Source organism: Artemia franciscana, chromosome 15 (genome assembly GCF_032884065.1).
Source record: "Artemia franciscana chromosome 15, ASM3288406v1, whole genome shotgun sequence".
NCBI classification, from domain to species: domain Eukaryota; kingdom Metazoa; phylum Arthropoda; class Branchiopoda; order Anostraca; family Artemiidae; genus Artemia; species Artemia franciscana.
The window spans coordinates 28159982-28184726 of NC_088877.1; the positions used below are offsets into that span (position 1 = coordinate 28159982).

At 37.8% G+C, this 24745-nt stretch overlaps 1 protein-coding gene across 1 annotated transcript in view; it reads right to left on the reverse strand.

The window, feature by feature from the left end:
* Positions 1-2127: 2127 nt before the first annotated feature.
* LOC136036284 (uncharacterized) overlaps positions 2128-24745 on the reverse strand; it is a 39363-nt gene continuing 16745 nt past the window's right edge. The window contains exons 2-5 of the mRNA XM_065718429.1: positions 16108-16240; positions 11643-11784; positions 8786-8865; positions 2128-2629 (exon numbers count right to left, since the gene is read on the reverse strand). Coding sequence (XP_065574501.1) covers positions 2265-2629; positions 8786-8865; positions 11643-11784; positions 16108-16240 — 720 coding nt within the window. The 3' untranslated portion in view covers positions 2128-2264. The remainder of the gene's footprint in view (positions 2630-8785; positions 8866-11642; positions 11785-16107; positions 16241-24745) is intronic.

Genomic DNA, 24745 nt, shown 5'->3' on the forward strand with positions numbered 1-24745 from the left:
CTGATTTGAGTTTAGAAGTAAAGAGTGAAATGAATTTCAAGTTAGCTGCATCCAAGGGGAAAATGACAAAGTTTGACTGCATGAGTAAACTTTTTTTTGTAAAATTAAGTGACAATTTCGTTCTGAAACTTCATTGTTACAAATTTAGAAAAAGCCTTTTCACGTTATTTTGCTTCAATATCTTTACTTTGACTTAATAAATGCATTTAATAAAGGTTGAACTGAATGTGATTTTAACAAATGTGAAAAGGATTTTGTTAATCTTGCTTGGGATCACGAAAGGAATACGGTCAGGGTTCCGAAATAGTGCCATAATTTGAAACACACTCAAAGCAGACCAGACTACCCACCATAGACCTGCAGAATACCCAACTCCAGAAGAACATGAAGGTGATTTCTCTTTTCGAGTTTTATTATATTTGTCAGGGTAACGTGTTTCAGCATTAATAACAAATGCCATACCGTCATCTTTTTTTTCAATTATACCCGGACCTTTCAATTACATTAAACAAAATGGACATCTCAAAACTTTGATTGAATGTGTTTGAAGAAATGGTGGGAGTAGGAGGGGGGTTAGTGGCCCTTCAATCACTTTTGACTATTAAACGGGGCACTGGATCTTTCAATTTCCAATCGAATGAGCTGGTTTTGAGGTCAAAAAAACTTCCTGGACAAGTGGCGGTACGAGTCAAGTTTGCTCATCAGAGGGTGGCTAGTAAATGTAAGATCAGCCATGGATATCTTATCAAATTTCTTACTTAAGATCTTGTAGTGGTCTCTGGCTAGTCCTGCTTTTCGCACTTAACTTCCTATTTTGGATCCTCTGGAGTGGTACCATTAAGGTTTAGGAGCCCCTGCAGAAAGCAGACAATTAATCTAGTGAGCTATACCGTAGCAAACATAGCAACTTGACAGTTGCAAATGCATTCATATCGACAATGATCGGACCGTGCAAAAATAAAGAAGAAAAAATCACTAATGATTCACTTATGATGTTAAATACAAGAAAAATCACATGGTGACGATGTTTAGTAAATTGTAGTTATGGGGTATGAGATTTCTAGTTCGTTTCTTGCGGTATTTTAATGTTTTATTACTTTGCGAAGAAAGATTGTTCCTCGCGCATCAAAAATGTACCTCAGCGTTTCTGGAGAATTCTAATATTCTCGAGAAGTTCCAGAATTGTCTTCAATACACTATATTCAAACAAATAGGCTAGTATATACTTCAATTGTATTTCAATATAATTTAATTTTAGTCTATATGAAGCCCCCACAAAATAGTCCTGGGGCGGGTAAGGATTTACAAAAAAAAATATTTTGCCAATCAAGTATTCACAAACATAAATCTGCTGTGCCCTAACCCAAGCACTGCAAATAGAAAATCTATAGCTTAAATACCCAATTACAAAATTTTCGCTTATATTTTTCAGACTCAAATAGGTTGGCTTATTTAACGAAATCACCGCGTATTGATGCAGTCTACAAAATCATTACGTCACAAGAGCTTTCAAGAGTAGAGTTGAGCTAAACGTATTTTTGAGGAAACCAAAACTGAGCTTCTGTAAAAATTTTCGATGTATAACTTACTTATCTTGTTTAGGAGCCCCAACGTCGACATTGTCCATCAGGCACGTCAATTAGCGAGGAGGACAATAATCCTCTATAGATTTTTACCCTCCTTTCCTCTATTTTGAAGAAAAAATTTTGTATTTCATTGGAAAATCGAGAAAATAGCCAAATTGCCCAATCTTCTAGATTTTTGACGAGCACATTTTGGCTCCCTTCCCTTACATTCTTCGCTCCTTGAATTGACGCCCTTTTTGCCTCTTTTCATTTATGTTCTTGACATAGCAACTTGACAGTTGCAAATGCATTCATATCAACGATGACTGTGAAATGGGATATTACTTATAGAAGCCTTTCCATAAAACCATCCGTTGATTCTATCAAAAGGAATGTCAACAGATGTTTAGAACTATATCACAAGATGGGAGACACGTTAGGTTCACACAAGATCTGGCACCGCTAAATGTGATATACTGGACCCAAAATATGGGGTATAACTTTATGTTATTTATTTAGCAATGTGAATTACTCTATTTAATAAGTCAACATAAAACTCAAAACCGCTTTCAGGTTTTTTATTGATCAATTAATAGAGCAAAGAAATATAAAAGCGTCATTGACCCCTGACAAAGAAAAGAGGTTCGAAAAATATAATCAGAAATATTGCAGAATACAAAGTTAATAGGGAAGTTTATTTTAATAATTATTTAGAGGCTTTCTCGAATTTAAAGCCATGCGTAAAAGATGAGCTCTCCCCCGAGCAACAGTCGGTCGCTCTTCTTGGATACGACCAGGTTTTCTCGCGTTATCAAATTCATCCCGGCACCGATTATCATAAATTTGGATAGGTCTAGCTGTTAGTTGCTCTCCTTCTTGACTACTGGTACTTTCTTCTGTATACTCTTGGCTAACACTACTACATCCGCCTAAGCTGACTTGACAAGTAAGGCCTGTGCTGTCATGATCAAAATGGTCTATGTACCGATCATCCCATTGGACAGCTTGAGCACGGTGTTGGGAAACGACTCTTTCACAGTGGTCGACCATCAAATCTTCCAGATCTAGAATTAAAATTGGATATTTGGTTAGCGGTAAAAAGAGAAGCTTCCAATGGAATATTTAGGGAATAAAATACAGGGGCCCATAAAAAGCTTAAGGCTAACATATTTTGACTTAAGTAAACTAACGAACTTTGACAAAATCCAAAGATCAATTTTGAAAATTACGCCAAACTAAAATTGTAATACTGCTTCTAATATACAGCGCACAAAAATATACAGAGCAAACAACAAAGTAGAGTTGCAATACAACTAAATGAAGCAGTGGCAAATTCCCTAGGTCATTCGTTAAAAAACAAGATCAATTGTCATACTATTTTAGATATATTCTAAAATACACATGTTTTTTTTTCACGTCACGTTACGTTAAGCACATCGAGTCTCAACATGACCACGCTGGCTATGTCCACCATGTCCACCTGACGTATGGACGAATGGATGATAGACTTATCTATCACCAAGTGAAATGAAATCGTTTAAAGGACTGAGAGGCCATATTTGCCTCTCACTCACTTGGACTATTTGTCTTGGCCTTTTCTACAATTAGCCATGGCTTGATACCCGCAACTATTTGATTTTGAATTAAATTGATGGGCGATTCAAGCATCGAAGCATGTGATTGAATATTAATACAAAAATAAGTTTATTATCTAAAGTTAAGGATGAATACTGGGAAATGTTACAAATTCAAGACATTTTTTTAGCTACATGATTGGTGCACCAGAAGAAAGATTACGAATACGTATTTTTTATGTTTTTCCAAGGGATATCGTATCGAACCGGTGATCCTAGAAAATCGGGAGAAAGATCATTCGAACGTAAATAAAAAGTTGCAGTGCCCTTTTTAAGTGACAAAAAAGATTGGAGGGCAACTAGTCCCCTCTTCCCCCAAAAGGCATCTGATCAAATTTTAGAGATAACCATTGTATTTAACATAGTTGATGGGTCGAATAACTATGTCTTTGGGGATGAAATGCCCCCCCCCATGGTCCCCGGATAAAGGACTTTCAGTTACGCAATTTGCCCATTGTTTGCATATATTATTTGTTATTGCAGAGTATACGAAAATTTTTTGGAATATATTTTCTCCGGGTTTGAATGTTTGCGTAAAGGACACTTTTGGGGGGATTTTCCAGAGGAAATTTTACGCGAAGTTAATTCCTGGCATTGTTTGAAGAACAGACTGAAATTAAATAAAAAAACAAGTTTTTTCAACTAAAAGTAAGGAGCAACAATGAAACTTAAAATGAACAAAACTATTTTGTACATGACTGGGCCCTTCCTCAATCCTTACTCTTTCAAACAGTTCTTGGTAATGAACTGTAGTAAGGAGCGACCCGGCTCAATAGTAACTGAAACTATAAAAAACGGAATTTTGATACCAATAGTTACATCAAAAGAATCAAATTTTAATGCTGATCTTAATATACAAGTTTCATCAAGTTTATTTTTACCCTTAAAAAGTTACGAGCCTGAGAAAATTTGCCTTATTTCAGAAAATAGGGCTAAACACCCCCTAAAAGTCATCATCAAATTCATCAAAATCACACCATCAAATTCAGCATATCAGAGAACCCTACTGTAGACGTTTCAAGCTTCTATCTACAAAAATGTGGAATTTTTTATTTTTTGCTTGAAGGCAGATCACGGATGCATGTCTATTTGTTTTTTTTTCCAGGGGTAATCGTATCGACCCAGTGGTCCTAGAATGTCGCGAGAGGGCTCATTTTAAAGGAAAACAAAAGTTCTAGTGCGCTTTTTAAGTGACCATAAAATTGGAGGGCACCTACTCCCCCACGCTCATTTTTATCCCTAAGCCACCGAACTAAATTCGGAGATAGCCATTGTATCCGACATAGTCGAAAAACCTAATAACTATGCCTTTGGGGACGACTTACTCCCCCACAGTCCCCGTGGGAGAGGCTGCAAGTTACAAAATTTGACCAGTGTTTACATATATTAATGCTTATTGGGAAGTGTACAGACGTTTTCAGAGGGATTTTTTTGGTTGGGGGGAGGGAGGGGTTGAGGGGACGGGATTACTTGGGTGGATCTTTCCATGGAGGAATTTGTCACGGGGGAAGAGAATTTCCATGAAGGGGCGCAAAATTGTCTAGTATTATTTAAGAAAAAAACAATGAAAAAATAAATATGAGAAAGTTTTTCAACTGAAAATAAGGAGTAGCATTAAAACTTGAAATGAACAGAAAGTATTACGCATATGAGGGGTTCACCTCCACCTAATACCCCGCTCTTTACGCTAAAGTATTTTTTAGTGATTTAAACTATTTATTCTACGGCCTTTGTGACTCTGGGGTTATTCTTAAGGAATTGGGACAAAATTTAAGCTTTAGAGGAAAGAACGAGGTATTAACGAGGGGGAGAACCCCCTCAAACAAGTAATAAAAACATACGAATATAGAAGTTCCTTACGTAAGTTATGTATATTTTTTACAAATAAAAACGTTCGTAAAAAATCAAAAGTTCTAGTTGCCTTTTTAAGTAACCAAAAAATTGGAGGGCAACTAGGCCTCCTCCCGCAATCCTTTTTTCTCAAAATCGTCCGATCAAAACTATGAGAAAGCCATTTAGCAAAAAAAAATTAATATGCAAATTTTGTTTTAATTATCCATGTGCGGAGAGCCAAAAACAATAAAAAAAACAAGTTTTTTCAGCTGCAAGTAAGGACTGACATTAAAACTTAAAACGAATAGAAATTACTCCGTGTATGAAAGGGGCTGTTCCCTCCTGAACGCCCCGCTCTTTACGCTAAAGTTTTTTATTGTTTTAAAAAGTAGAGTTGTAAGAAAGAGTGAAACTTTAGCTTAAAGAGCGGAACGTTGAGGAGGGAACAGCGCCTTTCATATACGGAATAATTCCTGTTCGTTTTAAGTTTTAATGCTGCTCCTTACTTGCAGTTAAAAAACTTCTTTTTTTATTTAATATAATGAAGTATGCCTTTTTGTCCCTATTCCTCAAATAATACAACTCAAACACAAATTTGAATGATAAATATTTTTTAACATTCAAAGAACCTTTAAACTTTAGCGCAAAGAGGAAGGGGCAGCCCCCCCCTAATATACCCAATAATTTCAGTTCATTTTAGTATTGGTCCTTCCTTTTTGTTGAAAAACCTTGTTTTTGTGTTTAATTTTAAAGAACAGAGTACGGAGCCCTACCTTCTTTGAAAACTATTTGCAGGAGTTTATTTTGGACGGATTCAATTTCATCTTACTTTTCTCGGGAGATGCCAGTGTGCCAAACTGGACAAGAATATTCAAGATGAGGGCGGACAAAGGAAGGATGAATCATTAAAGACTGGGAAGGGGGAATAAAAAATTTATTCGTGAGCTCAAGCAGGGAGATAGGCTTATCAAATTTGTGGATAATGTTTTTAACATGTATATCCCACTCTAAATTAAAGAAATTGTGACGCCAAGTAACTTAAAAGAGGACACAGAAATTTCAGGAGGAATGGAACTAAGAAAAAAAGATGGGAGATTTTGTAGCACAGATTTACACTATCAAAGATTTAGAAGGGTTTAATCTCATGCCCAGTCCGAGGCATTATAAGCCGTATAAACATGGCCCACGGATGATTAGTAGTTCCCTAAACTTATTAATGTAGCCAGTACTGCCAAAGTCGATTTTAGAGTCCAAAATTGAGGTTTAGAGACCTAAATCCAGGCAAAAAGGCCCTAATTAGAGACCATTTCGGACCCGAAACTCGGTTTCGGAAAGTCTGGGTAAGAAAACCGAACTAATTACAACCACAAATGACATGTTACTGCGAAAGAATATAGGATGATGATTTGCAAATGTCTCTCCGTGATCAGAGTTCCAGTGATAACTAAGAAACAAACCACCTGAGAAACATTATACCATGGAGGAAAAAGTGCTTTTATGATTTATCCCCGTCTTTCCAAAGATGTTTCTTTTTTTGTATTTTCACATTTATACTTCTCATTTTCAAATATATGAAGCTAAGTACAAAAATAATACCAAAACAATAGCCGTTGCTAGAGCCTAATTATTTTCATTTTTTGGTACCTTCTGTTGGGACTTGCTGTAATCAGCAACTTCTTCAATGACTCCATCTGCTTTTGAACAGCTATGAGAGTAGCGACTAGCTTGGCTGCTCAGGGCTCATTTACAGTTCCACCTATAGTACACGCCACACGTATCTCAACCATGTCCTTCTTTTCAATGCAATCGTTACGCATGTTCTGGGCTTCCTTCAGAAGTTAGTTTGCACCCAGTTCATTGGCAATCAAAAGCTCTTTTTTTAGAGAGAAACTTCCAGGATCCCTCCGAATCCTATCCCCTCTTTCTCATTTTTATCTTCCTGGGCTTTGTTACTCTAGGAATAAATCATGATTTTTTCTAGCGCCAGAATTGTAAAATCTTCAGTAAAAAACATCATGTACACACCCTTCAAACCTACCAAACCTGTAAATCACACTATTGCATTAGCAAAACTTCCTCATTCATAGAAGCGTTTCATTCTCTCAGTATTTTTTCTGGAGAAGGCAAGTACCCATGCTTTCCTACCTTTATCGCATTGTTTCACCTATCCCCGATACTTTCTGGCTCAGATGAAAGTTTAGACAACTGGACTAGCCTAAATTCTCTTCAAGTTAGTCCTCTTTCTTGCTATGTGTATGACCCTCTTGGAAATTATAGCCTAATATACAACACAGCATGGCACTGTATTTTGATTAATGGATAGTTCTTCTGGATTTTGTTTTGGTGGGCATTTTTGGATGAATAGCCTCTTCCTAATTATGCTTAATTATGGGCCGCGTTCCCATTCTAGTATAATATTTATATGTGTGACTTATAATGAGTGGGAGGTATTAGGCTTGAGATTACTTCTGCAAGACGTCGACCCGTGTTGCTGTGAGTGCAGAACCAAATGGTGAAACGGAACTTCCAGTCTTGCTTCAAGGACTCATCTCCTAGTGTTAGGAAACAAGATATTAGGTAATATATAGAATTTATTCATTCGGGCAGGATGGATTTGGAAGTCATAGTGGTATCAAAGTCATGGTGTTATTTGACCCAACAAAAGTGACTGATGGGAAACAGTAGTGACTTGGATGAATTTTGCAGGTTGCCACAGAATGGGCTAAATTGCACCAAGACGCAAAATCTCAACTTAAGCTCAATAATACCTGTGGAAATCCGCCTGTTTTTGAATTAATACTCATCTCTGAGCTAGCGCTTTATACATTGGTGGTCCAACACTACATCTATTATTTGTTCATTCCTTCAAAATTATTTCGGTCAAATTATTTCTTCTTTATTCATTTGTTTCTAGCTTAACTTTATCACCTATCGTTTTATATCTTTAATTTGAGAGACTAAGTAGATGTTTGCAAGACAGTAAAGCACGAAATACGCATGGCACAAAGGCCTTATGCTCAAGGGGTAGATCCAAAGAACGGTTTTAGGGGGATGTGTGCCCCCAGAAGGTTGAAAGCCGTACTAGTTACAGGGTCGGAGCGGCAGAAAATTCCGATGAGGGGGCTAAATTTTTACAGTGCCCCCAAACATTATTTTTGTATCCATCCCTGCTCATAGTGAATGCTCCCGCTGTGGTGATTTATTTTTTAAGTTGTTATTCGTTATAAATCAGTTTTGAAGAATGTGCATGTAGGTCTTGTCTGTCTAGTCATCTCTATGTATATTTCTTTTTAGTCCATTAACAATTATAGAGGGCCCGTGCCTATTTATAAGATTTGATTACATAAACAAAGTCAAAATGTGATACTTGTAATAAAAGAGAGAATCTGGTGAAATTTACCCTAAATGACGGCGAAGCATCCTTTCCTTGATAAATATTACGTATATTGTTAATCAGACGGCTATGTTGCATAGAAAATGCTCTTGCATCGCATGTACCTCTATGTCAACCTTTGTGACAAAACTTGTTAGCCTGGCTCACCAACTACTGAGATAACGTTTCAAACGAGTAATTCAATGATGCATATTTTCTTTTTCTGATGGGCTTAGCCTACACTTTTTTTTTTTTTACACTGGTTACAATAGGTCACGCCGTAAATCTTGGTTAAATAAGCACACCACGAGATTTATTCTTCCTCTTCTGAGAAAATTTTTCAATTTGTCGCGTTTCAGCATTAATAACAAATGCAATACCTTCATCTGTAATGTCCTTGAACATTCCTTTGCGATAAGTTGTCGTCCTCTCTACCCTTTCAGTCTGCCTCGGAGCAAAGCTAAAAAAGAAACAGAAAAACTTCAAACTTATTACATGAAGTCATCAACAATGACATAATTCATAATCCTCACTTAATATGAATAACAAATAATATCAGGATATTACACATCCACCAGACCGCCTAGTAATTAGGCTGGTGAAAAGACTTTGAAAGGAGCCCTGTTGGGGCTCCCTGTCCCTTTTCTTTCTTTTTTTCACCAAAATAACTTGTTTTCCTTTTCGTAATTACATTTGTTTGCATTCGCCTATAATATAATTTTCAATTATGTTGAACTTCCGTTGCTAAGCCAGTAGTGTTGCAATAAGTAAACTGTCGGGTTAAAATCTATTTTTGTCTCCCTGGATTTGGTCATTGATAGTTCGCGGTATTCAAAAGTGTTTGATTTTGAAGCTCTCATTTATATGATTGCCCAGGGCCAATCTAGGGTCTACCTTTACTCCAAGTTCTTTATATGAAAGTACTGATTTTGGTTTTAGTCTGTTTTCAAAGTTTATAGACATGTGTTCTGCTTAAGTGACCTTTGGGAGAATACAAGTGAGTTATGTTCTACAACCGTTTAAGATAATTTTTCCCGATCCCAGGCAGGGTAGAAAAAGAGTTCGCGAGAAATACTGTCATTAGTATATCGATAGGAGGTCCGTTTACCCTCCAAAGAGATAACTAGAGATATTAGTGGTGACACAAGTGGTGGCACCTCTGGTCCTTTCAATCGTTCGATCACGTTACCATATTCTAACGACACCGCCAGTGACACTGGTGTGGCGTTAGAGAAATCAAGTAGCTGGTAGCCCCATGACATGCAGTAAGAACAGTGGTGGCAGCCAAATACGGAAAGTTATCAGGAGATAGCTAAAAGAATACGCGTTTTCCGAAGATACGATTTAATTTAGCCTAAACAGTAGCCTGCTGTGATCACATATAAAAAATTCCCGGAAAATAAGGAATCAATTAAAATATTACATAAGTCTGAATAGATGCAGTCTAGATGGAATATAATAAAATTTTACGAATCAATGCATCACGCAACTAATTAGCTTGCGAAAATCATCAGCAAATTGAGACGTAGAAATTTATCAAGAGATAAAACCGGATGGTAATTGGACCATTTGAGAAGGAATTTACATGTGAACTGAAATAATAGTTATTAGCTAAATTTTGAAATAATGTCGAGAAAAGAAACAGTTCATATAATTAGATATTAGTTCGAGAAAAGCTACCGCGGTGAACCAGAAAAATCCTTTTCAGGTTCACATTTACATGCGACTCCCGCTAAAAGTAACTGAGGGAATTCACCATCAAGAGGAACACTATATATTTCAGGGAATAAAATAGACAGTTCTGACACGTACAACGGGGGATCTTCCCAATAAGCTCAAAAATAGAACGATCTTCAGTAAGAACCGTAGAAGGAGAAAAGAATAGGCTGGAAACTCAAAAGGAATTGTTTCCGGATCGGGGAGACCCAGATAGAGAAACAGAAATGGGAGTACAAAGAATACAATCGGGAAGGAGTACACCCGGTAATATGAGAAAGCAAGAAATCAAAACAGAAGCGGTAATACACAAAAAAATTATTATATGAAAATACACAGAAAACATGACCAACTCACCCCTCAGATCCCATGCAAAATGAAGGGGAGTTGTCTGTAAGAAAAAATATAGACCGAGAACGAACAGACTCAGAAAACGAATTAAGAGGATATAATGACAGAAGGAACCAAAGTAGACACAGCAACAAGAGTAGTAGGAGCTCATGTCCAGCAGGGGGTCACGAAAAAGCAGTCATGTAGATATGACACAATATATTAAATTTAATGAAGGAAGAAAGAGTAGCTAGGGAACGAAAGGATGAGGAAGATAGAAAAGAAAGAGACAGATAGAACGCCAAAGAAAAAAGGAAGAGGCTGAAAGAATAGCCAAGGAACAAAAGAAGGAGGCTGAAAGAATAGCCACAGAACAAAAGGAAGAGGCAGATAGAGAAAAAATTAAGGAAAGAAAACAACTAATGTCAATGATCACAGGGAGACATTCCCAAGAACCTCAAAGATCTACAGTAGATTTAATACATGCAATAAACGTTCAACCAATGAAAGAAAATGAAGATGTACATTTATACCTCTACAATTTTGAAAAATCTGCGGAATTAAACGGATGGCTGAGAGAAAATTGTGCGAAATTAATTTGCCCCTTCCTTGACATCATCACCATCTTTAGTTATGGTGAAAGAAGTTTCAGCAAAGTGAAACAGGTCATGGCACGTTTATGTACAATGACGGACGATAACTGCTTCGACCACCACGTCATGATGTGGTTCGAGATAGCCAAATCAAGACATTTGACTTTTTAATGGAAGTTTTACAGTTGCATTTTATTCTTTCTGTGTTTAATCCGTATATTTAATTGAAATTGTCAGTTTCTCACTTCTGAGTTCTGTTTGTATATAAATGACATTATCGCTTTATTCCTCTTGCATTACCCCTTTCTCTGCTAGAACACCAGCTAGTTGTAGGTATGCCTCTTACAAGATACTGAACTAATAGGCTAATCTTCTTTAGGCTCTGCAAGTCTTTGTTGATTCTTTGGACTAAGCTATGCTCCCAGGTTTCGTATTCGAAACGTACATTATGCTAATTATTGAAAAAAAAACAGTCGGTAGAAATGACCAGCCAGTCAGTAAAATCCCTTGTTCCCCCTACCCCCCCACATTTTCACTAGTAACGCCCTTCATCAGATCTGCGTCAACCAAGACAAAAAATGAATATAATTGACCTTACTCATAAGTAACTACATCCTGTCTTCTACCTACTTCTTCTTCAGCATCTTCACCTTCACAAAAAGCCTCATACAAGCTTTTGCTAACAAGTGGTCCTGGGGTATTGATATCACCATGTTTTCGTTTCCGCAATATTTCTTCGCCTAAAAGAATACATTTATAAAACTGTGCAAGCACACTTTAATAATAGCTGTTAAACAACTTTTTAATCGCTGATTGCCCACCCCTGTTCTCTTTTTATGAAGGAAACGAGCTAAAGCCCTTCAAATGAAATCACAATTACCGAATGCACCGCCACTACCGAATGAAAGGCTTTCCTTTCTTACCAACACCAAAGATTATGAGTGAGTGACAAGAGCGGGAACTGGTGTTAGTGGTGGTTTAAAATCAACAAGACCATCTAGTGTTTGGCATGTTTTTCAAGCTTCGTAATTGTTTTTCTTATCCAGAAACTGAGATCAGATACTTATTACCACACCCGTTTTGCCAATTTCATTAATTTCCTAATTATTACACTGATTTTTTTTCGACACTAGTGCCAGTTTCCATCCTTGGAGGCTATCCATTCTCTTTGACCAATACTTTTATTTTATTATTCGCAATCTACTAAGTGCCGTACTTCTCAACGCGTCAATAAAAGTGGCACGTCTCATGAATAATTTATTCTCTATTTCCTAACACCCAATCAATGTTGTTAGTTTTAAAAGTAACCATGTCAAAAGCTTACACTTTATCATTGTGTCGGAAAACACAATACTTAATACAATCTATGTTGTTTTTTCTGTAACTTAAGCACATACAAGCTAAGGGTACGTAGCTTTGCCTTAAAACATAACATCCATTAATTATTTTCTATGCATTTGATTCTAAAAATTGTTTGATTCTATCTTCATCACTGAGTGATTTAAACACTTTACCAATAATTTCGAAACAAACTCTTTGCGTTGTATTATTGTTCATAATCGTTCAATAGCCATTTGTGCGAAGAAAAAATTCTTCTAGAAAATTTTTTTGGAAGCAAATGAAAGGTAGATCTGTTAGCACAAGCACAACCTATCATCTTGAAGACGAATAAATCTTACGACTTTAAACTACAAGCCACCCTTCAAGAGGAAATTCTTACAGGGACACTTTGAAGCCGACTACCAAATGACCCGTGAAGTTCAACTGTGTGTGGTTCCTTGATTCACGTATCCTTGGCTATACTGCCCTTCTATCAAATCACAAGTGTCTGCAACCCCTTAAGTGCGGAAAGAAGGTGATGCTCAGAAGTTGTGGACACCTCTGGATATCCAATTGCTGTGTTCCCTCGGTCTAATTACTTTCCCCATAAATTTTGTACGTGTTTGAGGTCGAAGAAAAGGACAAACACAAGGTTTCAATTTATCAAAGATAAAGTCTATCAGGTGGACAAGGTCCACCAAATCGAACACTATTCTATGGTACCGCTTCAAATAGACTACATCAAGTCTACTTTTCTACTAAAAGGCTGATGACAAGAAAGGAGAGGGAAATTCGAGGGACCAAGGCCAAACTTAGTGCCTCAGACTATACAGATTGAAAATCATTACACGTTTCAAGTTATACAAGCTGCAACATGCCTGCTCTTCCATTTGAAAGTTGAAGATTGGAAGGGTGTGAGTACTGAATGGTAAACTGTTCCAAGGACTTGGAGGAGGGAGGGGGCATTAAAAAGCTCAAGGGCCCACTATGTGCCTCCATAAATATAGATTGAACATCCTGGCGGGAATCTGCTCCAAATGAAGTCCTACATGTCTAATTTTCAACTAGAGATTTGGTGGGATGAGGAAAGGGATCGTTGGAGTAGCTATGGGCTCGACAAGAAACTTAGAGGGCCTCAAGGTCCACTTCAGTCCTCCAGTTGTACAGAGTAAAATATATTGCATGATTCCGGTTCAAACAAGGTGCAACATTACAACTTCTGGGTAAAAAAGCTGGTGATGTATTAGAGGAGACTATGGCCTGCTTTGGTTCTCTAATCTTACCGATTAAATATCGTTATGCAATCCCAGCTAAAAAAATGAGTCAAACACCCCAGTCTGCTAGAAAGTTGGAGGTACAAAGAGCCCAGTTCTTCCACTATCCCCGAGTTTTTGGAGGCTTTCCCGAATTTCTCCAAGATAAAATTGGATTCTTTGAAATCCTCTCGATAACTAACGTTCGTAACTACATGAAATGTAAAACGTTAATTTCCATTAACTGTAATTTTTCAGGGATTTCTTAGATAAATAAATTTCTTGATTTATCTAAAATAAGGAAAACTCAGGAATAGAAAAAGCACTGGAAGAGGGGGGGGGCTTTAGATGGATCATAGGCCTTGATTATGCTTAAACGTTTATAGAATAAAAAAACTTGCGCAATTTCACTTTAAACAATGTGCAACATGCCGGCCATTCAGAAGAAAAATCCTTTCGTTCAAATTTTGCCTCAAACAATATTAATTTATAAAAACTTGCATGATTTGGGCTCAAACGAGCTGCAACCTAACAACTTTTCAACTAAGAAGCGGCTGGAGAGAAATAACCCCAATTTGGCCTCCAATTGAGTAGGTAGAAAATACTTGCATGATTGAAGTTTAAAAAAAGGCGCACCAACCTTTGTGCTAAAAATAATTTTTTTTTTTTTAACTGAATGTAAGGAGCGACATTAAAACTTAAAACGAACAGAAATTACTCCGTGCATGGAATGGGATTTTCCTCCTCAACGCCCCGCTCTTTACGCTAAAGTTTAACTCTTTCTCTTAACTCGACTTTTTAAAACAGTAAAAAAACTTTAGCGTAAAGAGCGGGGCGTAGAGGAGGAAAATCCCCTTCCATATACGGAGTAATATCTGTTCGTTTTAAGTTTTAATGTCGCTCCTTACTTTCAGTTGAAAAAAACTTGTTTTTTTTATTTAATTTCTGAACGTTTTTGAATTAATGCATGTTTTGATTTTGGCTCTCCGCACATAAATAATTAAAACGAAATTTGCATATTATTTTTTTTGGCTAAATGGCTTTCACATAGTTTTAATCGGAAGATTTTGAGAAAAAAAGGAGCGGGGGAGGAGGCCTAGTTGCCCTCCAATTTTTGATCACTTAAAAGGCAACTAGAACTTTTAATTTTTTACGAACGTTTTCATTAGTAAAAAATATACGTAACTTACGAATTAACTTACGTAATGAACTTCTATATTCGTATGTTTTTATTACGTATATGAGGGGTTCACCCCCTCGTCAATACCTCGCTCTTTACAGTAAAACTTGAACTTTGTCCCAATTCCTTAAGGATGACCCCTGAATCACAAAGACCGTAGATCAAATAGTTGAAATTACTAAAAATACTTTAGCGTAAAGAGCAAGGTGTTGCGAGGAGGTGAGCCCCTCATATGCGCAATAATTTCTGTTCGTTTTAAGTTTCAATGCTGCTCCTTACTTTCAGTTGAAAAAACCTTTTCATATTTATTTTTTCATTGTTTTTTGAAATAATGCTGGCAAGTCCTGCTCCCCCTTTATTGAAATTCTCTTCCCCATGACAAATTCCTTCATGGAAAGATCCTCCCAAATATCCCCCTCAACTTCTCCTCCCAAACCAAAAAAATCCCCTTGAGAACGTCTGTACACTTCCCAATAGCCATTAGTATACGTAAACAATAAACAACGGTCGAAGTTTGTAACTTGCAGCCCCTTCCACGGAGTCTCTGGGGGAGAAGTCGTCCCCAAACAAATAGTTATTAGGTTTTTCGACTATGGTGAATAAAATGGCTATATCAGAATTTTGATCCGGTGACTTTGGGGAAAAATGAGCGTTGGAGGGGGCCTAGGTACCCTCCATTTTTTTCAGTCACTTAAAAAGGGCACTAGAACTTTTAATTTTGGTTAGAATGAGCCCTCTCGCGACATTCTAGGACCACTGAGTCGATACGATCACCCCTGTGAAAAAACAAACGAACAATTTTTACAACAATTTCTAAACCTACACTTCACCCCTGATGATACAATTGCAAAATTACACGACTTATCAATACAAGATAAAACAGAGCACAGGTCAACTCGATCAAAATTACACTTAACAAACACACAAGTTCCCGAGATTCCCAAATATGTAAAAACTAAATCGGAAACAGAGAACACACCTGGAGACAGAGGGCCTATCATTTGACATTTTGCCACCAATCATGCTGATCTTAAAATCCTGATTTCAATAAAGCACAAAACTTCATCTTTTAATAAATTTATCCACAAAACCTCAGTATTTAAACAGACTATTTTAGCAATTTGTCAATCTGATTATAAAAAGCCTATTGTACCTAGCATAATGCCTATCTGATAGGCATTATGCTGTTAGTGCACATGATATTATCATGTGTGCTGTAATTTACCCCTGATAGTATATTTCTCAGGCCTTCAACTACTTCGAAAAAACAGAGATTCTTAGCTGCTATTTGAAAAACGTGTCCAACTTACAGTGGGTTATATGAATCGTGTTGCTTGCCTTCTCACTGCAATTTGCCAGGTGAATATGTGACTCAGGCATTGGGACAATGTGCTTCGCATTATAAGGACAGGTAAAATACTCTACTTCAACCAACGCTTGTTTCTGGAAAATAAAATATTTATTTCGATACTTCGAATCAACTTTGCTACTGGCTAAAAAAAAGAAGAAAAAAAAGCCTACAAGAATGTACTATAGTATTTTTCTCTTTTTAAAGAAAAGCCAAAACAAAATGTTAAGTCTTTGTTGAACAACAACAACCAAGTGGATATGTGTATCTTTGCAAAAAAAAATTTGATTTTGCCTAAATGATTAATGCTTAAAACTTATTCCACTATTAGAGGTAACTCTCATACACTTTTCTGATAATCCTTCTGGTTTTCAGAGGGGCCGTATCCAGAATTGTTTTTTGGGGAGGGGGAGGGAGAGGGTTACAAAAGGATACAGACTTAGTTTTCAGGCATTGGATTTTACTATACCATTAACAGGTTGGTATACTAACCACTCGCTTTGATCAAACTCCAAGCCAGAACAAAGAAAATTTTAGATGAACAGAACTCATTTCAAATAAACAAGCAAATTAATTTCTTTAACCTTAATCTTAGTCCACTATGATAACTTAACCCTCAGCTCCTAAAAATACGAAAATAAGATTTAAAAGGAATAGAATTAGAATATAAACCTCTGTCTTGGCTTTACTCTAATTAGCCATGGATTTCAAGTCTCTCATCACTTTCAGCAAGTTGATAATTCTAAAAATCAAATTCCAATTCCAGAATTTGTATGAGGGTATACGGACTGCAGTTAATTACTCGTAAGAACTCATTACAGGTAAAGGACTCGGTTAATTTTAAAATGAATCCTATATGATATTCTGCACCATCTATTCTACATGAGTTTTGGAATAGAGGTGAAATATTTCAAAATCCCTTCTTTTTTCATTCTTTATACTTGTCTGACTTCCCATTTGGCCACTAAATTTTGCATAATGGGAAGAATCTTCCCGCGGGCTTCTCTGGAGGCAAAATGACGGAGCCCTTCTGGACCCACTCTAGAACTTTCTTGTAGACTGCTTTGGCGAATAACTAGAAAACGTATACATATCTATAGATTGAACGTCATCTATACGAATAATTGTTGTGCATAGCTTACTTGTGTTGATATTTTTACAAGGATAAAAGACATTATCAAAGGTAATTTATACCTATATTGAACCGTAAATTCATTAGTAAATGTCCAGAACCAGCAAGTCGCAAGACTTGCTCCCTAAAGGAGTAGTGACCTATTATGATATTTAGATTGCGTAATATCCGATCAAAATAGGAAGATTATTTTAAGTCTGTAGCTGAACTTTGTCACCAGATCCAAGCTTGATGGTACGAAAATTAATCTAATTATCGGAAAAGCTGTGAGTTTTTTTGATCAGGGTACTATTATCAGTGCTAAAGAGTTTTCGAATTAGGAGCTGAATATTCAGAGCCGATGTGTGAAACATACAAAGGACGAAGATAGTGCAGAAAGTCTTGAGTGTTCAAAATCTACTTTGAGTCGAGTCCGCAAAAACATTAGTATATCTCCTAAAGCGTTGGTTCTCGTGTCATATAACCGGGCATCTGGCCTCCCAATGCCCTCTGCCCTATCAGGCCCTCTGCTCTCGCTGTGGATCATGCGAGCACACCTCTAACAGTGCCTCTCCGTGTTCGGAAAAAATGTTTTGTCTAGAATGTAAAGTTGCCAGACATACTTGTTACAGTGTAAAGTGTCCCGATAACAATAGTCAACTAGCAAATCCTACGGTATGATTTAGATCTCTCTACTACTGCACAAAATGTACTTTCGTGGAGTCAAACTTCCTGTGATAAAAGGTTTGCTTTCGAACTGGGACGCATTGTACTTGCAAGAAGATTTATTGACGAGTCATAGTTTTGGCCTTCAGAAAATTGACAATATTTTTCTTACTCGGTGCCCACTAAACAATCCGATTCCAAGGGCCGCCCCTTGGGTGGTATTGCGATGCTTGTTAGGACCTCGTGCCGGTCGTGTATTTTTGATTCATGTGATGTTTTGTTGCTGTCCGTGTAGAAAAGCATGTTATTGAAAACGTTTATCTCCGTACAGTTTACCTCAATGACCGACCGGAATTTTTATTTACTTCTGCATGTGAGAAACTAGGGTCTTGCCTTTCAAGAATTCGCCAGTTACATAAGTGTTGTATTATTATAGGAGGATTTCGACTGTAATTTAACTGATGCCTCGTTACTGCGAACATCTATTTTGTCTGGTATTTTTGACGATTGGATTAGGGTCTGGCTGTAAGATCTCGATTACACTTACACACACCATTCAAGTCACGTTTCGAACCTTGACTTCTGCAAATCTTCTAGTGTCACCTGTTCACGTCGTTACTGACTCTCAACTATCAGACCCCCTTCCAATACCTGCATCTGTTTCTTGTCGTTCTGCTCAGTCTACTCCCACTCCACAACCACACCAGCCTCAGGCCCAATTCTACAGGGATTGGAAAAACATCCAAGGTGAACTTTTCACAACAGCTACTAATTCTGTCCTACATAAATTTATGTTCTGTTTCAGCTGCTCATGAGAAATCCACAAGCTGATGCAAATGAAGTACAGATTTTGCTTGATATATATCCTGCAAAAATTAGCCATGCCCTGCGATGCATAGAAAAAGTTGCTATACCTCTTAAACTAATACTTCGGGGTGTCAAAAAACATTGGTCCAGTAATCCCAGCCCAGTTGAGGCTTGAAGAAATTCCAAATTTTGGTACCATTTATGGCTCTAGCGTGACCGTCCTCGCTCTGCATGGGTTTCTGACATTCGTCTTTCTACCAAAAGAAAGTTTGCAAGAGAACTATCTATCCAAACGAACCAGATAGTTGAAGAGACGTCTCAGCAAGCTTCTCTATCCCAACCTTCCTTCTGGAAAAATGTATCAAGAGATCCTCCTAGCGCCCGCATATCTACTCAAGATATTGCTAATTCCGAGTGAAATTCGTACTTCTCCGCTGAATTCTCCCCGCCAGATGCCGCTTAACAGTCCTAATATGAAGATAAGCTGCGTAAACTTCTGTCTAGTTGTCCTACCGACAATGTTGTTGTTTCGGTTGATTCTGTACAACGAGCAATCCAGGGCATAAAACGTAAGAAATCTTCTGGCATCAATAAAGTGAGCGCTCTTCACATTCTACATGGAAGTGAGCAACTGGTAAACCATATTGCTTTTTTGATGCAGATGATTGTTTTCCAAGGAGTTGTACCTTCTTCTTTCTCGATTGGAGATCTCATTCTAATTCCAAAGAAAGGTAAACTCGCCATCCAGTGTTCGTCTTTTCGCCCTATAACGGTGGCTACTACCTTCTGTAAGCTTTTCAAAGTTCTGTTCATTGACCCTCTGAACGCGAAATACTATGCACCTTACCAATTTTGATTCCAGCCACTGACCAATTGACCAAATTGACCAAATCTTCACCGTTCGCCAGCTCATGGAACGCTTTGTCGAGTTCAACAGAGACCTATATCATCTCTTTATTGACTTTCAGCAAGCCTTCGATTTAATCTGGAGGAAAGGTCTGTGGCACATCCTAAGACATTACGGTATCCCCGACCAAATAGTCACGATTATTGAGAATATATACAGCCAATCCAGAAGCCGGATACTCACCACTGATGGACTCTCTGATGAATTCTCAACATCCTCGGGAGTTTTGCAAGGATATATTCTGTCGCCCCACCTGTTCAACCTGTTTCTTCATGCCATACTGTCACTGATACCAGACGAACATGGAGCCAAAATAGGTGGAGTCTTAGTAAAATAGCTCGCCTATGCTGACGTCATCGACCAGCTCTCTACAACGGCCGCTGATCTCCAAAGACAAGCAGACTATCTCAACGAAGCCACAAAACATTTTGGGATGCAAATTAACGCCAAAAAAACGAAAGTTATGGTCACGTCACGCCAAAAACAAGCAGCTACTCCTTCCATAATGATTGACGGTCAGCCAGTTGAAACGGTCGACCAATTCGTCTACCTGGGCAGTCTCCTCACAGCGGACAATTGTCACACCTCCGACATGAAACGCCGCCTAGCTCTTGCTAGCTCCAGTTTTAAAAGGCTCACACATATCTGGAAATGCCGAATCCTGTCGAACCAGCTGAAAGTTCAACTTTTCAACAGCCTGATTGTGCCAATTGCTATATATGGGTGTGAGACCTGGACCTTGAAGATCGAAAATGAGCGCAACCTACTGGCATTCGAGATGAGATGTCTCCGTCGCATTGCAAGAATCACCTACACTGAACATGTGACCAATGAGGAGGTGCGAAGACGGCTGAAGTCCCCCGACACAATCCTAAATAAAATCAAACGACAACAACTGCGACGGCTCGGCCATGTCAAGAGAATGGACTACGACCGTCTACCAAAAATCTCCCTCGAAGGAACCATAGACGGATCTCGACCACGAGGAAGACCTAGCAAGAGGTGGATTGAAAACTTTGACCGAAAGCGCATCGTTGAGTTGACTCGAACTGCACACGATAGAACAACGTACCGAGCCCTAGTTCACGCCCTGTCAAAAGAAGTGGCCCCAAAACGTCCCGCGAGGATGGACAAAAATATCAGGGGTTGGAGCGTAGACTTGAGAGCCGTCAGCTTTAGATAATGGAAGAAGGATAAGGCAAACTTTAAGACGTTTACTTACTTAAGTTAAGTAAGTAAGTTTATCGGTTGTCGCGAACGCATTGATCAATGCTGATACATCAGGTGAAACCCTCGTATTAGCCAGGTACGATGTTCGTAAAGCGTTCGATTCTATTATTCATGCCACTATGCTACTCCATAAAGCAAAACACGGAGTGAGCCCTTCATATATCAGGGCCCTTCGAGACATGTATTCTCGTCTTAAAGTTCGCCTTATCCTTCTTCCATTATCTAAAGCTGACGGCTCTCAAGTCTACGCTCCAACCCCTGATATTTTTGTCAACGTCGAAAAAGGTGCCAAATCTTTCATCTTTGCCAGTCTTGATTTATCTCTTGTATGTTATGCAGACGACATTCTGAATTTGAGCAGCACTATCCAGCGAGTTAGCGAGACTTTCGCAACACTAAAATCTGAATGTACAAAACTAGGTCTTTGATTCAATGCTGAAAAGTCCGAAATTGCATTCTTCAATTGGAAGCAAGTGTCACCTGGGAATATTCCTCTCAGAAATAGTAGGATTAGGCAGGTAGATCATATCACCTACCTCGGTCTTCCCATTGGTTCGTCAATTATGCACACGCGACACCTATTAATTGCTCAAATGGAACATAGAATTGAGTTATCATATGCTTCTGTTGTGAAAAAAAAGTTACGCTCCAACTGCTGTCTTTTTTCGAAACTTTTCAACTCTGTCGCTCTACCACACTATCTGTACATATCACTGTTTGGAAAATTCTCAAAAAATCTGAAAAGCCAAAATTTGTTCAGTTTTCTTCCGGTTCGCAAAATATCTTTTAGGTTTTCATCCTTGGACCCGCAACTCTTATCTCGTTAGAAAATTCAGCATTGCTGAGCCCATTAGAGCTGTTGAAAAAGAAATTCGTGCTTATAATTCCCGTTTGACGAAGTTAAACCATCCTTGTTCGTTGGTACTGGCCCAGTAGTTAAGATATATTTGCTGTGTTTTTTAAGTGTTTATCTTCGCACTTAGTGTGTATTTATTCTTTTTTTTATGTTTTTTTTCTTTTGTTTATTCCTCCGTCTTTTCCTTTTTTTGTATGGTGGGTTTACCAAAACCCGTTTTTCGTTTTAATGGAAAAAGAAATATATATAACAAAAACCCTCATCATCACAAACACTAAAAAATACACCGATTAATACACCCCAACAGAAAATCTACGACTGACTCCGCTGTCTGAATCTGCCTTCTAAAACATGAATCTTATCAAATATCTCAAAAACTTTGCAACATTTAGAGATATAATTGTTACAGGACCAAATAGAAACAAGAAGAAAACTTACAAAATTTGAAAAAGACAGAGCAAATTCATTGACGTTCTGACGTGATAAAAAACTTCCATAATGGCACCGGAAAAATACATGGGGGAGTTATAAACGAGTTATAAAGCCAATCAAGCGTTTTTTTTTTGTAAAATTGACCTTTGACTCGAGAAAACCGTCCATAGGAATTTTTGGCTTCTCTCTCAAAACATTTATTGTTAGCGACCTTGTTGGCTGAATCAAAGTCCCGAATGCAAGTTCAAGGTACTTAAGAGACGCACTAGGAAAAATTTAATCAGGACCAACCTGAATTTTTGAACTGGGAGGGTGATGAAAACCAAAAACAAGAAATTCAGTTTTAGCAGAAGCAACTGACAGCCCAATGTCAAACAACCCCACATAAAGGCTGTTCACAGCAGCCTGCAGTGCTTGCAAATTAACAGACAGCAGAAGAATGTCATCTGCATATGAAAGACGACTTGCGTAAATGGATAGCTCGATAGGAAAATGCAACATTCAGTGGGTTGCGCAGCGGATGACATTGTTAAATATTGCAAGACTTAACACTGAGCCTTGTTTTGCTCCGAGATACACAGAAATTCGGTTGCTATAAAGATTTTCGACGTGGACGCGTATAGACGAGTTTTGATACTATTACCACAGGGAGGCATAAATGAATAGGTTTACCCCACTCCTCAAAAGTGCTAAAATAGCTTGGGAGTGTAGGATCGAATCAAACACTTTAGAAGTATCTATTGCAAAAACAAATAAAGGTTTCTTCATTCTCTCATACCTCTCCAAAATAGACACGAAAACTGAATATGCATTCCCAATACCAATACCCACACGAAAAACAAACTGATGATCTCCATGATCATACCTATTGGAAATTTTGAAAGAAGAATTTTTTCAAATAATTTGGCAATAATTGAAGACACTGTAATTGGACGATAAGAGTCACAAGATTGAGGGTCCTTATTCTTTTTTGGGACACACATCACAATCTATTTATATATATTATATATTACTAGCTGTTGGGGGGGGGGGGCGCTTAGCGCCCCCCAAGCCCCCCCGCGCGTGTAAGTCGTTACGCGCCATTGTAGTTGTGTCCCTGTGTCCCACCTGTGAATATATATATATATATATATATATATATATATATATATATATATATATATATATATATATATGTGTTTTATGTATATATATATATATATATATATATATATATATATATATATATATATATATATATATATATATATATATATATATATATGTTAACATGCAAATATACAACATTCTTCGCTGTCCCATTGTCTGTGCATATAAATAGATTGTCAGGTTTACTGACTCTTGAACATGCAACATATAATTGTCCACGGGAAAAACAATCCGTATTCAGATCTATGCCTCATTATTCTAATGATGTGTCCCTGTGTCCCGGTCGTCATTTATATTCCCTGTGTCCCGGTCGTCATTTGTGTCCCGGTATCCCAGTTTGTAATTTCTCTTTGAGTGTCCCGGTCGTCATTTATATTCCCTGTGTCCCGGTCTGTAATTTCTATTCGAACAATCCCTGTGTCCCGGTCGTCATTTATATATCCCGCCTGTGCCCCCGGCGTCCCCGATGTAGTTGTGTCCCTGTGTCCCGGTTTAGTTTTTTTTTTATTTTTTTTTTTTTAGTTTTGTTTGGTTCCAAAACTGTGTCGACTGACTTGTAAAGGACTGCCTGGTCTCGAATCTTGGTCAAAACAATATTGTTGATTTCGTGGACGTCTATATTTTTGGGTGCGAGAATCGCTCTTTCACTTAGCCATTTATTATTTTTATAATTTTTTAGAATATTCGGAAATACTTTTTCAATCAATTCATTTTTGGACGTCACTAAATTACAGAAATCAGCAGGTAGTTGTATACGTCCTGAAATTGAGTCTACTGGGAGCTTTCCGTTTCCAATTGCCAGCAACTGATCTGAAAATGTTTGACCAGAGTCATCGTTTTGCAATCGGACACGCATATTTGTTGTTAATTTTAATATTTTTACGTGTGCCCATAAATTAGAATTTTTCAGGCAAGCATTCATTTCGTCTGCAGGAGTTGATCTAGGTATTATAGGTAATGTTTGCCTGAAATCTCCCACAAGCAATATTAATGTGCTGCCAAAGGGTTTCGACTTCCCTCTCAAATCTTTCAAGCATTGATCCAGAGCTTCGAGCGATTTTTTGTGTGCCATTGTGCACTCATCCCAAATAATAAGTTTGCATTGCTGCAATACTTTACCCATCCCAGATGATTTGGAAATATTGCACGTGGGAGTTTCTGTAGAATGCAAATTCAGAGGCAATTTCAAAGCGGAATGAGCAGTTCTTCCACCAGGCAGCAATGTTGCGGCTATTCCGGACGACGCAATTGCCAACGCTATATCATTTTTTGATCGAATTGATGCCAGAATCAGTTTTATCACAAACGTTTTACCAGTACCTCCTGGCGCATCCAAAAAGAAAATTTCTCCAACGTTGTTATCGACACAATGCATTATCGTATCATAAATGTCTTTTTGTTCCGACGTTAACTTGGAAATGTTATTTTGTACATACGACAAT